The sequence below is a fragment of the Zootermopsis nevadensis genome, unplaced genomic scaffold, assembly GCF_977971745.1.
Source record: "Zootermopsis nevadensis isolate Lab colony 2312 unplaced genomic scaffold, Znev_1.0 Znev_ptg000009l, whole genome shotgun sequence".
Taxonomy (NCBI): domain Eukaryota; kingdom Metazoa; phylum Arthropoda; class Insecta; order Blattodea; family Termopsidae; genus Zootermopsis; species Zootermopsis nevadensis.
The window spans coordinates 5,220,986-5,233,119 of NW_028259141.1; the positions used below are offsets into that span (position 1 = coordinate 5,220,986).

Sequence of the window (12,134 nt, forward strand, 5' to 3'; positions counted from 1 at the left end):
AAAAATATATGTATACTTTATGATAAACACTGAATAATCAGTAATGTAATTTGTTTAATTTATTTTATATGTAGATTATATACTATGTATAACTTGAATTATACACCAACGACTTTGGGGGTACAAAGTTGAAGAGAAATTATATCTGGGGGTACGCGAACAAAAAAAGTTGAATACCACTGGTCTAATACATTGTCAGGAAAGCACAATTTAAACGTTCCATCCAAACGAGAAAAGTATAAATTGCTTTGGTTAGCATCTTGTAAAGAAATGTAATTGAAATTCTAAGCCAGTGTGATATATCATAATTGGAAAGTTTTGTTCCGTACGGGGAGTGTCTCCGTTAAAAGGAAGAACCCTTCAGCTGTTGGTACTTTCGCTCAGACTTTTATGTCATAAATAATAGAATCTAAGGCAATGGTAGTTGTTTGTGCTGTTGCGTGTAGTAATGTAGAAGTTACCGATCTCTCGCAAGTGTCTGCTGCCTCCATTGTCTCTCGTCGTGATAATGAACGCATGCAAACATCCCAGAAACGTCGGTAAACTTCTAGCAGAGTGAAAGGCTCGGCATCCCAGAAAACAGCGAGAATCTGAAATCTCAGTAAGAACTGTCTTCGACAGCTTAAACGCGGATTACAGAATGTTTATGGAGACTCATCTGAATTTTGTCAGTAGGCAGAGGATTCAGTATGGACAGATCGTCCACCGAAGGCCACACAGTTCATATGAAGTAGGAAGGTAATAAGAAATAATTGTTTTTTTATCCGCTTGCTAGCTCAAATTCCGAAGTTTTAGACAAAGGATGCTTACGTATATACGGAGTTTAATGTTGTTTTAAAAAAAATTTAAGCAGAAAGTTCGTTGTGATTTTGTCGCAGTTAATATTTTATTCTTTTTGTCTTTTATTTGTCGTCAGTATGTCGCTCTTTTGGAGAATTGGTTCCGTCTTCTTGTATTTTATAATACGCGAATGGAGTAAAGCAAATTATAGGCCTGGGGAAGTTGTGATGGCGTCTGTCTGTCTGTCTGTCAGAGTGCCGACGGCGTTACCTGTTTAAATAAGTTCCCTTTCCATTGTGCTGCTACGTGCCGAGCCTTTCCTTTTTGCTGTCTCCCAGGAGAATTTTCTTTTTCTTTTGTGTGGTCTGTCTGGGTATAGATTTTCTTAGTGGAAGGAAACTCGAGGGTATTTCTTTAGGGATAAAATGTACTATAAATATGTAGCAACTGTCTTGATAAGTTAGTGTCGAGTTTGGTGTATAAAATTATAATAAAACAGTGTTATCGTAATATTTACCTCCGCCGAGGACCACAAAATCTCACATGTATTTCATTTGAGACCTGATAAATTTTTAGACACATACGCCTTTAATTTTTGAGGTGGTAACACTTTCGTTTGTAATTTTGTAACTTATGGAAGATAGGTTTTCGGAAGGCTAATAGTCACATGTCTGACGAAGAAATTCCCTACCGTACAGAGGTCCGAATGTTCATCACTGTGATAACTACATCCCTTTTGTACTTTTTCAAAATTTGTTACGTTCTGTGTCGTGGAAGAGGTTCAGAATTGTCTTTATGGCACCACGGGACTCGTGTTGTCTAGTTTACGGTCAGACAGATTGACAAATGTTTGTTTTGTAAGCCATTGCCCTACTTGTACAAATTGGCGTGCCATTTTTTTATGTGTAATCGTCTGTGTCCGATGTTTGGCAATTCTGTATTTAGCTTCGCACTTGCTGAGTGCAACCTTTGTCACGCTGGAATACATTCATTTGTCACCGACTGTTTTAAAATGTTGCCGTTGGAGTAAACCTGCATATTTTTAATTTTTTGCCGATTTCACCGCGGACATTTTTTTTTTTTTTTTAGTATTTCTGGTATGGTAAAGGGTTCGAAATATCTGATGTTTGCTTGGTATAATTTAAGGTGAAAGTTGCATATCAACTTCTTCTCATTACCATTGTAGACAGACATTGCTCGTCTAAATAGCGATGCTACAGACAATTTATATAGGTCACCTGGTTTTCGTAAAAATACGATAAATTAAAATACGAGTTGGTATTTGAATTATTTGTGTCCATTTGTGGTGTGTGAGTAGAGTGGAGGTGGTAAACACCTTTGAAACCCTTGTCAACTTATAGAATATTTTGGCAGGAGGCTGGGTGCATCAGATAGCTTCAACGATTTCACTGTTATCCGCACCGTCATGTGATGGTCGCCATGGCAAAACTGTGAGCTCGAAACTCGGAAGCCACGCAGTGTAAATCATTTGTCGTGAGAAGCACATCATGCTGAGAGAACTTCATGTCACAGTCTGTGTTGTGGTTAACGAATTTGCTTTGTGTTTGGATGATCTAGGGTTTGAATCTCTGCTGACAGACTCTCTCTCTCTCTTGGTTATTTTACGTCTTGATTGTTCTAAGCCCCTCAGACAAATTTCCTCAATCCAGTACTGATTCCAACTGCGTTAAATTAGTCTATTATAATCTTGAAATTTCGCCTTTAGCCATGTTTGTTATTGTTTCATATGAAAGAAATGTGCACAATATTGTTGGTCTGTGATATCTCCCCAAGAAAAACGTCACGTGCTTATCTGAAATATTTTCTGGACAACCTATTTCAATCTGATGTGTCAAGGCTGTCATGTTGTTATTTTGAATTTCAAGCCACAGAATTGCCTTAAAAGTGGCATATTTTAATATGTATAAAGTTTTATAACATTTCAAGGCAGTACGCCATCCCACCTCAGAAGTTTACATGCCCACCATGTTTTTAGTCTATTACTGACTGTAGAAATTTAATAAATACATGTGTGGAGCTGTCTCTTAACAGCATGATGTCCATGCCAAGTTCTATAGAAATTCGTCTGTTGGTTCCAAATTTTGAGTGTAGTAGAAACGCAGACAGGAAGATACCACAAACCTGTCCTTCTGTCTTCTTGTTTAGTTAGGGCTTTGCTCTTCACGTTCAGTGTCGATTTAAAACAGCATTTGGCTATCACGTGGTCTGGGTGTTGCAGTCCATGGCTGAAACAGAAGAAAACGTTACTCAAATTTGGCAAACGTTGGTAAACAAAACTTAAGGACCGAGTCCTGCCTTAACTTTTGTGGTTCGAATTCCAGCCATAAAACTGACTAATCTTACGATGCGATTAGCGTTGAGACGCCAAGGTTACTTTGTGAAACGGACTGTGTCCGTCCCAGAGAATCTTCACTTCTCGTGATAAACCGAATAACTTTTGTAATTGATACAACTTTGATAAAGGTCTGAAGGTGTTGCTGTAACTTATTTTCCATAGAACAAGCAAGAACGTTTTAAATTTTATTTCTGCTGTGTTTTCAGTTTGGTTTTTTTAATGTATTCATGTTTTTCAATATCTTTTTCGTTGACATGTCTTGGATCGTTCTAAACTTCTTTAGCATTCCGCCTGTATCTGAGGATTTATTTACATCCAGGTTTGCAATATAACGGTTGAAGTTGATATATCTTATTCTGTGTTAGTTTTTACCTCCAGGAATTGACACGAAATAAAATTGTATGTTCCCATTGGAGTTAGGTTATTCTGTGTTGGTTTTATTGTTCAGGAATTGACACGAAATAAAATTGTATGTTCCCATTGGAGTTTGTTTTTGTTCTGTGTTAGTTTTCATCTTCAGGAAGTGAGACAAGATTAAGTTGAACGTGCCCTTGTCATCTAGTGATTTAAAGTTTTCGTAAAATATGGGAGAAATATAACACGCCACTTTTTATCTGTGTTATTCATTACTCTTGCACTCTTCTTAAGTATTTTGTTGGGTTGTGAGAGAACTTTCATTTGCATTGCAGAGGGCAGTCCTTGTCTTGTTTAATCGTCGTCACTCTCTCTTCCGATGGACTACGGCCTGCAGGGAAGACACCTAAAAGTTGTTCACGCCTCAGGGGTTTAATTTTTGATGAACGATTACTGGAGCAGAGTGTGATTATAGTCTCTGTTTCGAACTAATCCGAGAAAGTGTAATGATTCAGCAAGAAAATCTCTATGCCTCTTAAACCAGTTTTGTAGGAAGAGAGTGTCTCTGAGTTCTGTAGACTGAAATCTTATTAGTTCATTTTGAAAATAGTTTTATCTCGAATTTGGTAACTTTTTTGCAGCTTTATAATTATCTTGCTGCGATAAAACTTCTGTAGTTGAGACAGTATTGAGCCGACAAATTACGATCCTCGTCTGTTCTGGCATTTAAATTTCTAAATTATTAATCTGAGCGCTGTGGTGCTACTATGCCCAAAGTATATGGCGGCACTGTAACGCCAGTTTAATTTTGTTCTGTACTTAGTTAATAAGACTGAAGTTTTCATATTCTAATAAGATTACAACAACGCTGTATTAAATATAAAATTTTTCTCATAATATAGCATTATGGTCGCTTGAAGCTCTATTTTAAGTACATTTGTGTAGTAACCATCTTGTCTACTATTTTTTCGACGATGTATTTTTTCTTGTCTCGAGTACTCTTAATGATGATGCTTTATGCTTTCATGAGTATGTATTAATAAACCTCTATTAAATTTTTTCAAGACTTGTGTATGTATCTCTTCGCATTCCATCTTTTAATGTGTCCTTTATATTCGTATGAAATTTGTGTTACGGATATTGGGACGAATTGTGGTTTGTTACAGACGTAAGTTTCCTATTTTACAGAACACTCGTATAAACTATTTTCTTATGTATTTTGTTAAAGTTACACCTAATCGATTTGTTGCTTTAGAGTCACTCATATATTTTCTTCTGACTGTTAATGATAGTGAATACATTAAACAAATTAAAGGCATAACAACCCATTTTAGCGAGTGTCATTATCGACATGTGATGAGTAACGATTATCGATAACTAAAATTCAATTCGGTGTCAGTACCATGGATGGGTAAGCGTGAAAGTTTACGCGATATTTGTCCGATTGTTGGGGTCGATAGCGGAAGCAGAACACGGCTGTTTTGTTCGGAAACATCAGCAGGTACGTATTTGAAATGTTTAATTGCCCTGGTTAACGCTCAAGAAGTTTTATTGGTATTATTCTTTATAGCGCACACTGATGCTTTACGCTGATGGATCTTGGCTAATGACCCATCCCGTTATCTGCTTCGAAAGTTAGATTTGCGTTCCGTGAAGTCTGGTAGAAGTTCACCGATGTTTCATAGGTGTTTACTGCCTCCATCTTTGTCTTGACTGTGGAGGTAGTTAGCACCTCTGAAACGTCGGTCTGTTTCATCTTCATATTTCTCTCCGTGATAACTTAAAATTCCATGTGTAATACTGCTGTCTCGTGTTTCTGTTTTGTTATAAATTTGATGTTAGAGTTAAAATTAACGTCACTTTGAAAATCCGAATATAAGGTGGTGGTTAGAGGTGTTATGTCCGGTAAGACGAAAATTACGTGTATGTAACGTTAGCCCGTATCATGTTCACAAATCTTCGAGCAGGTGGTAAAACGTGAGCTGTCAAACTGCTAAAAATTGGTTGAAATTCTAATCGTGACCCGGTTGTGTGGTCACCCTGGGGGGAATCAGACTGTGTGCTCGTCGAAGCGTTTTGTGCGAGTGCAGAATTTGTGTGTTTCATTATGCAAACAGCTGGCAGTACGTGTCAGCGTGCCGTTATTTCAGGGTATCCAAAAAAACAAGCAACATACGAGGTGCGATCGGAAAGTTTAAGGACTGCGCCTATAAAAACCCGTACACTTATCTCAGGTATTAAATTCATCCATCACCCTCGAAGTAGTTCCCCTGGGAGTGAACACAACGATCCCAGCGCCGCTGCCAAGCCTGGAAGCATCCCTGGAAATCTTTCTTTGTCAGTCTGTCAAGCACCATCTGCGATTCTGCCTGAATCTCTTCTATCGTCTGGTACATGCATTCAGTGGAGTGCAGACATTTTAATAAAAACTAAACCATTACATGTGTCAGCATTGGCACGTAATGAATTGGCGAATCTAATGTAGGTGTTCGATGTGGCCACCGTTGGTTTTCTGGCACAGTTGAGAACTGACCAGCGGCCACCAAAGGTGCTGCTATGTATACATGTTTTTGGGACATACTATATATTTTTCTCACCCAGAATTGATCCTAATGTAAACAGAGGGTTTGAGAATTCACCTCTTACGACGTTGCGTGATTGGTTGCCTGAATCATGCACTTGCTTATCGTAAACGTGTACCCAAGGATTTGCAACATTGCGTTGCGTCATAGACAATTGATGACGTGTGTTTTATCCAGGATGCTTAGAAACTAATTAATGCTAGGGATTAACTCACGAAGCATACGTAATACAGTGATCCGCATGCCAGTTTTCATCAGAGAAGTGATTATTATTTACTGAAATACACTTTTCTTTGAAGCAGGAGCTCGTCTAAATATTATTTTATAATTCAGTCCGTACCATAAAAAAAATTCTTTATCTTTCGAACGTTCAACTGGTTAACGCTGTTTAAGGAAATGCTCGCTTTTCGCGGTGAGAATCCTACAAAATATATAAACGCTAATGCCGAGTTAGTGACTGTTTAAGCAGGTGGGAAAGAAGCTTACAATTGGGCTTTAAAAGTATGAAATATTGAGCACTATTTCTTGTGAATGCGCAGGTTGACGTATGCGCATCGGTCTCCCTCCAATCTTGTGGTGGGCGGAAGATGATTTCCCCTCATCTTTGTTTGCATCAGGAGTGTACTTAGGTGAGACACGAAATAATCGAGAAATAATCGAATTATTTCAACTTACATGTGTTTTGTTGCGAGTGAAACATGATGCAACCAACGTCCGCAGGTCTGCCACCTTTATAAAACTGTATGTGACGTTTCTCAGACAGACTTCATAAGACGCTGGTAACTTTATTGATAATCCGATTCAAAGATTATTAGTCTTTTGTGAAACATGGAAGTTCATTACTTTGTTCACTAGAGGCCGCCATTGTACCGTATCCATACTACGTGTTGTAGTACCCCAGAAGTAAGGTTATGTTTTCAAGATGAAATTGTATTCATGACACACGATCCGACCGGACAGGGTTAAATGTAGACATTATCATGCCTAAGGACTCCACAGAAAGAAACAAAATTATGTCTTACTCTGATAGGTTGTAAAATGTAGACAGTGGAATGATATTCATGTTTTGAAGTAGCATTTGATCACTGGCTAGTAACTGAACTAAACTACAAGCTGAATATTTCATTTCACAATGTCAGAATACGAGAACAACTTGTGGCTTTAAAGTAATTTATATTTCATTTATTTGTAAGAGACCCATAAAAATATCAGTCCCTGACCTGTGAACTTTGATCTTTTACTCTAAGAAAGAATATACATTGAAGGCACTTAATAACATAACCGAAGAGGATATTTGGATGTAAGAAAGTGGAAATGTCAGTAGAAGCAGTTACATAATGAGATCTTAATTTGTTAATATTACTTATACTGAAATATCACGGTGTAAATTTTGCTTCAGTGTTTGACAACGATTACCGTCTGCATTAACAATTATATAATTTTTAAAACTGTTAGAAAACTGTTGAAATGTGTTCACTGTTTTAAATATTGCAAAATGGTTTATTGTTTTCAGTTCGTGGAATTAGAAATCTATTTATTCACACTTTTTTTGTTTGCTTGTCGCTTAGTTATTAAGTATGTACGTTTTGCAATACAAATTTTCTTTGATGGTGTGAGAATCATTGTGGATAGGTCAGTTAAATATTCAAGCCTAAAATAACGTTAGTCGTGATCAGAACCCTGTGGTGGTCTGTCTCTATCATGATCTTGTGTGAGAAAGTGTAATTATGTTACATTGCGTATGTCAGCTTCGTATTAGATTCTGACTAGATCTCACTTTTCCTAGACCACTTTTTGTACGGTTAATAGACTGGTTTGTGGCTTGTGCCTGTCCAGTCTTATTAAAGTTTTTTAAGTATGGATAAATTCGCACTTCTCTTTTATGATTGGTACGTTTTAATATGACTGTTTGAGGCCCATTTTACTTGAACATGCATGTTTAAACATAAGCCTAGTGGAATTTATATGTTTTATTTGAATCTCATACAGAGGGAATAATAGATTAATAAAATATTAAGAACACGTTGACTGTGTTTGGATATAGACTTGTAACGTAATGGAGAAATTGTGTACGTGACTCGGGGTTTGATTCCTAGAGGGACTTGCTTACATGTTCACAGAGATGCTTCGTGTCTCTGTCACTTTTCGTCCTGATGATTGAAGCAGTAACATGTATGTTACGTCGAAAGCTTCTACCAGGCAACACTGCACTACATGAAAGAAGACAAATCTAGCCCGAAAATGTTCGATCTAGCATCTTGTACAGAATTGTGTTCAATGCGTTTTGTAATCCTTGTGTATTTGGGACACGTTAGGCCAAATTGCTTACGAGTAACACTGACATCAAATTGTTAGGTTTCCGGCCTCTCCCCGCTGTGTCGTAATTTAAAGTGGCGTACTTCCGCTTTTTCGTCGGTTTTGTGTGAGCAGTCTTCAGCGGAAACTCAGGAAAATCGATTTGTCCACACAGCCAGTGTCATAAACAGAAGTTGTGTTTTGAGAAACGTGCATTTTAGCCCCATTTGTGTCACGAGAGGTCAGACGCTTCTCGAGTATTTGCTGATACAGGTTATAGGAAGTTGCGTCAATTCTTTTGTCCCTGACACGAATAGTAACTTTGGTATTTGTTCGGAACTTGTGGTGTCCCGTGTCTGTTAATTTTCGTGAGTTTTGTTACATTAGTGACTAAGTCACGCAAAGTATTTTTCACCCTTGCTAGTCACGTGAGAACCAGGAGATATTTGATGAATTCACCGAATCAGATACTTTAGTCAGTTTAATTTGGATAGCAATGCGGACACAATATTTTTCCAACTAGTGCCAAGTTCAGAGAATGCGCTAGGAGGTTCCTGTGGTTGCGTATTTCTCTTTGCCTTATTTAGAGCTGCCATCTAAGATGGAGTTTATTTTACTTTCAGTACGTCGCTTGTTTATTACACAGGCGTTTCCGCCAGATGGTGACACCTGTTGGAAAGGCTCGTAAATACTGACAACAGTCACAGTGATGTAACTTAAAAATGGCTTATGGCCGATAAGATTCATGTACGTGTGTATTTATGTGTGATGACTTTGTGTGGCCATTACAGTAATGATGGAGGCAGCAAAGACCTTTGTAAGCTATCAGACTCGGCCGTGACGTTAGGTCCAGATATGGATTAATAGTACAAACCAGCATTACGTATAAGATACAGCCGCCTCTCTGATTTGTTATCCATTACTGTCTCCTATTGAGGTTATGTCTGTTTTACGTATTTGCCTGTCCCTTCCCTTTCACTTAGAAATGGTTTTGGCATGGGTACTTGAAGTGAAATCTGTTGTTATAATTAATTATCATCGAAAAGGGATGTATTCGTAATGATGAAACTATTTGTTTAATTTTAAATTATTTGCATTTCACACAGGAATGTAAACTTTTGTGGCCTCCCAGTCTTCGCGCCATGAATCCCCACCAGCCCATCTCGTTTTTCTGCACTTATTACAAAATTTGTTATATTGCTGTCTACCTAATTTTTTCATGCCAGAGTAAAGAATGAGGTATATCATCTCTGAGGTTCTGTAAAATAAATTCTGTATCTTTGTATCTCGTTTTTGTCGTGACATAACCTAGAGTAATTACTGGATTGGGCATGTCATATTTGTCGTCAGATTTCTGCAGTTATTTCAGATGGTATTTGTAATTATACCAGCAAACGAAATTATAATTAGCGTGTTTGTGCTCTTAATTGTAGTGCATTTACTTGTATATGATTTTGTTTTTGCGGACGAAAGCAAATTTGTCTAAAGTGCCACAAAATTTGTTGTGTGTTTTGAATTCATGATTATGACTATTCTGTAAGTTATTAATACCCCTTGGCAAATTTGTCTTTGTAACGTTTCGTTGCTTTCTTTTGTTTTAGGTAAGTTCCTTCAGCCTCTGGTGAAATTGCAGCCCTCCACAGTGTAATGAGTAAGTGTGACACGTAATTTACTACTTGGTATCATTCCGTTTCCGTACGTGTAACACGTGTAATAATCTGGTTTTCGTTATGTTTCGTTTCGGGCAATAAAATAGTTTGTTTTTCCGTCGTTCGGTAACATAACCCCGGTTACATCACGCTTATAGGAAACCTCGCTGTACCCTTTCCAGGAACGTGTGTAGTAGAGATGGTGCAGCCTGTAATCAGCTATGACGGATTAGGTCCTATGGCCTGTTGCAGTTCGGGATGATCCTCATTGAGCTATTATTAATCTTTCTAGGATGTGATAGGATTTCTTGAAAGCTTGTACCTGATCAGAAGGACGCTGACACCTTATTTCTCTGTTTTGCGTCAGGTTCGGGGAACGCGTAAGCGAGCTGAAATGAAACTGGTTTTGTCACGTTCGTGTGGATACAAGTCGCCTTGGCCTTGTTTAGAGCTGCCATCTAGGATACGAAGTTAGCAGATGTTTTCACTTTAATGCGGAAGAAGACGAAGACGGAAGTTGTAGAAGGCCGTGTGTATCTTGAAGTGTATCCGGTCTGTCGCCCCGCTCTGCGTAAGATACGTGCACGCTGTGACCTGTTAATTTTCCAGTTCCACGGCATGTCAGAAGCGTAACGAAATGTAATTTGCCAGCTTATTTTATTACGGAATAAATTTATCTACAAGTTCATTAATTCGAAGAGCGTCGTTGAAATTCAGAAACGGTTTGAAATTTGGAACGTCCTTTGACAATTTTGTCGTAATAGAGGTTAGCATTCCCCTGTTTTCGCCGGCCGTGTGGTCGTAATTATAGATGCACCTCGCTATCTTTGTAGCTGGTTTAGATATTACGTCTTTCTGGTACCATTCAGAAACATATTGTCATCTCTGCGTATCCATGGGTTCTGCTGTGGGCCAGCTCCCATTTTTTTTAGTGCGCTTACTTCAAGTTTCATCCGGGAGATAATTTTGAGAATTGTGGAGTGTTATGAAGATGGCTGTGTTCTGAGTTCTTGTGCCTTGTAATATGATAGAAATTTACGTGCCCGAGGTACTTGCTGTCACCACGATCAAGGTTATGGTCGTTCTGGTGATAAAGGCAGCAAGCATCTCCGAAACGTCGGTAAAACTTCTACCAGACTACACTGCGCTGCTACCCAGGAGATGGTCATCTTCATTATTACACCGTGAGAACCTCAAACAATATGTCTTATGACTACCACTCACCTGAAGACGGGAGTAAATCTAGGTGACGAAACGCCCTGTTTGTCAAATATACATCAGGGAATCGAAAATGCGTGAGATAAGATTCTTATAACGTTGTTTATTTTTATAAATTATTTTATAAGATGGAGGTGACAAGTGTTGTGATTATCAATTTGTGCAGTGTCAAGCGAGAGGTGTTGGTAGCTGTCTTTTGACCGACGCACTGTACTTCACTATCGTTCAGTTGGGTCTGAGCCAGCATCTCCCCCTCCCTCTAACCCCTCCACCCCTTCTTTCTCGCGAAAAGTTGCAGACTTGCAGGAAACTGTCAGGGAGTGTAACTTGTCCTAATAGTTGGGAAAAAAAAGTTTGGACCGTACTAACTAAATGGACCCCGGGCATTATTACACGAGGTTTTCTTACCTTGTTATATAATGTTTTGTTCAGAAGTAGATCAATTAGAATCAACGCTTCGGTTTCGTTGGAAGGAAAACTTCTCCTGCTTATTCTAAAGTTTTTATCATGCCCCATTACTCTTCAATTATCTCTCCAAAATAAACACACGCGGTGCCGAAATCCAGCCTAATGAGCTGGCGCAGGGCCCTGAACACTTGCATTGTATGCGTAATCGGTTTTTTATTACGCCGTCTCCTTTACAGGAGGGTGGCGACATATTATGAACAGGATCATTCCATCCTTTTCTCGGACTGGGACCTGATCATATATGTTTTTTAGGCAGGTGATACAGAAGTGGTTTGCCATTGCCTTCTTCTGTGTGTGAATGGAGTAATTGTTGGGATGCCACGGAGAAACCGGGGAAGCCCCCGGAGGAAAACTCCGTGTTGCCTAGACCACGGCCTTGCCCAACACAAGTTATAAATTCGGGCACCACCGAAAATCGAACCCGAGACCCCA

General features: G+C 38.7%; 1 protein-coding gene across 25 annotated transcripts in view; it reads left to right on the forward strand.

The window, feature by feature from the left end:
* LOC110833927 (coiled-coil domain-containing protein AGAP005037) overlaps positions 1-12,134 on the forward strand; it is a 412,755-nt gene that overhangs the window by 315,808 nt on the left and 84,813 nt on the right. Inside the window, exon 9 of one of the 25 annotated variants that reach the window (XM_087345631.1) lies at positions 3,826-4,556. The exons of the other annotated variants lie outside the window; for them this stretch is intronic. Coding sequence (XP_087201757.1) covers positions 3,826-3,900 — 75 coding nt within the window. The 3' untranslated portion in view covers positions 3,901-4,556. Of the gene's footprint in view, positions 1-3,825; positions 4,557-12,134 lie in introns of those variants that run through there. 25 annotated transcript variants of the gene reach the window in all.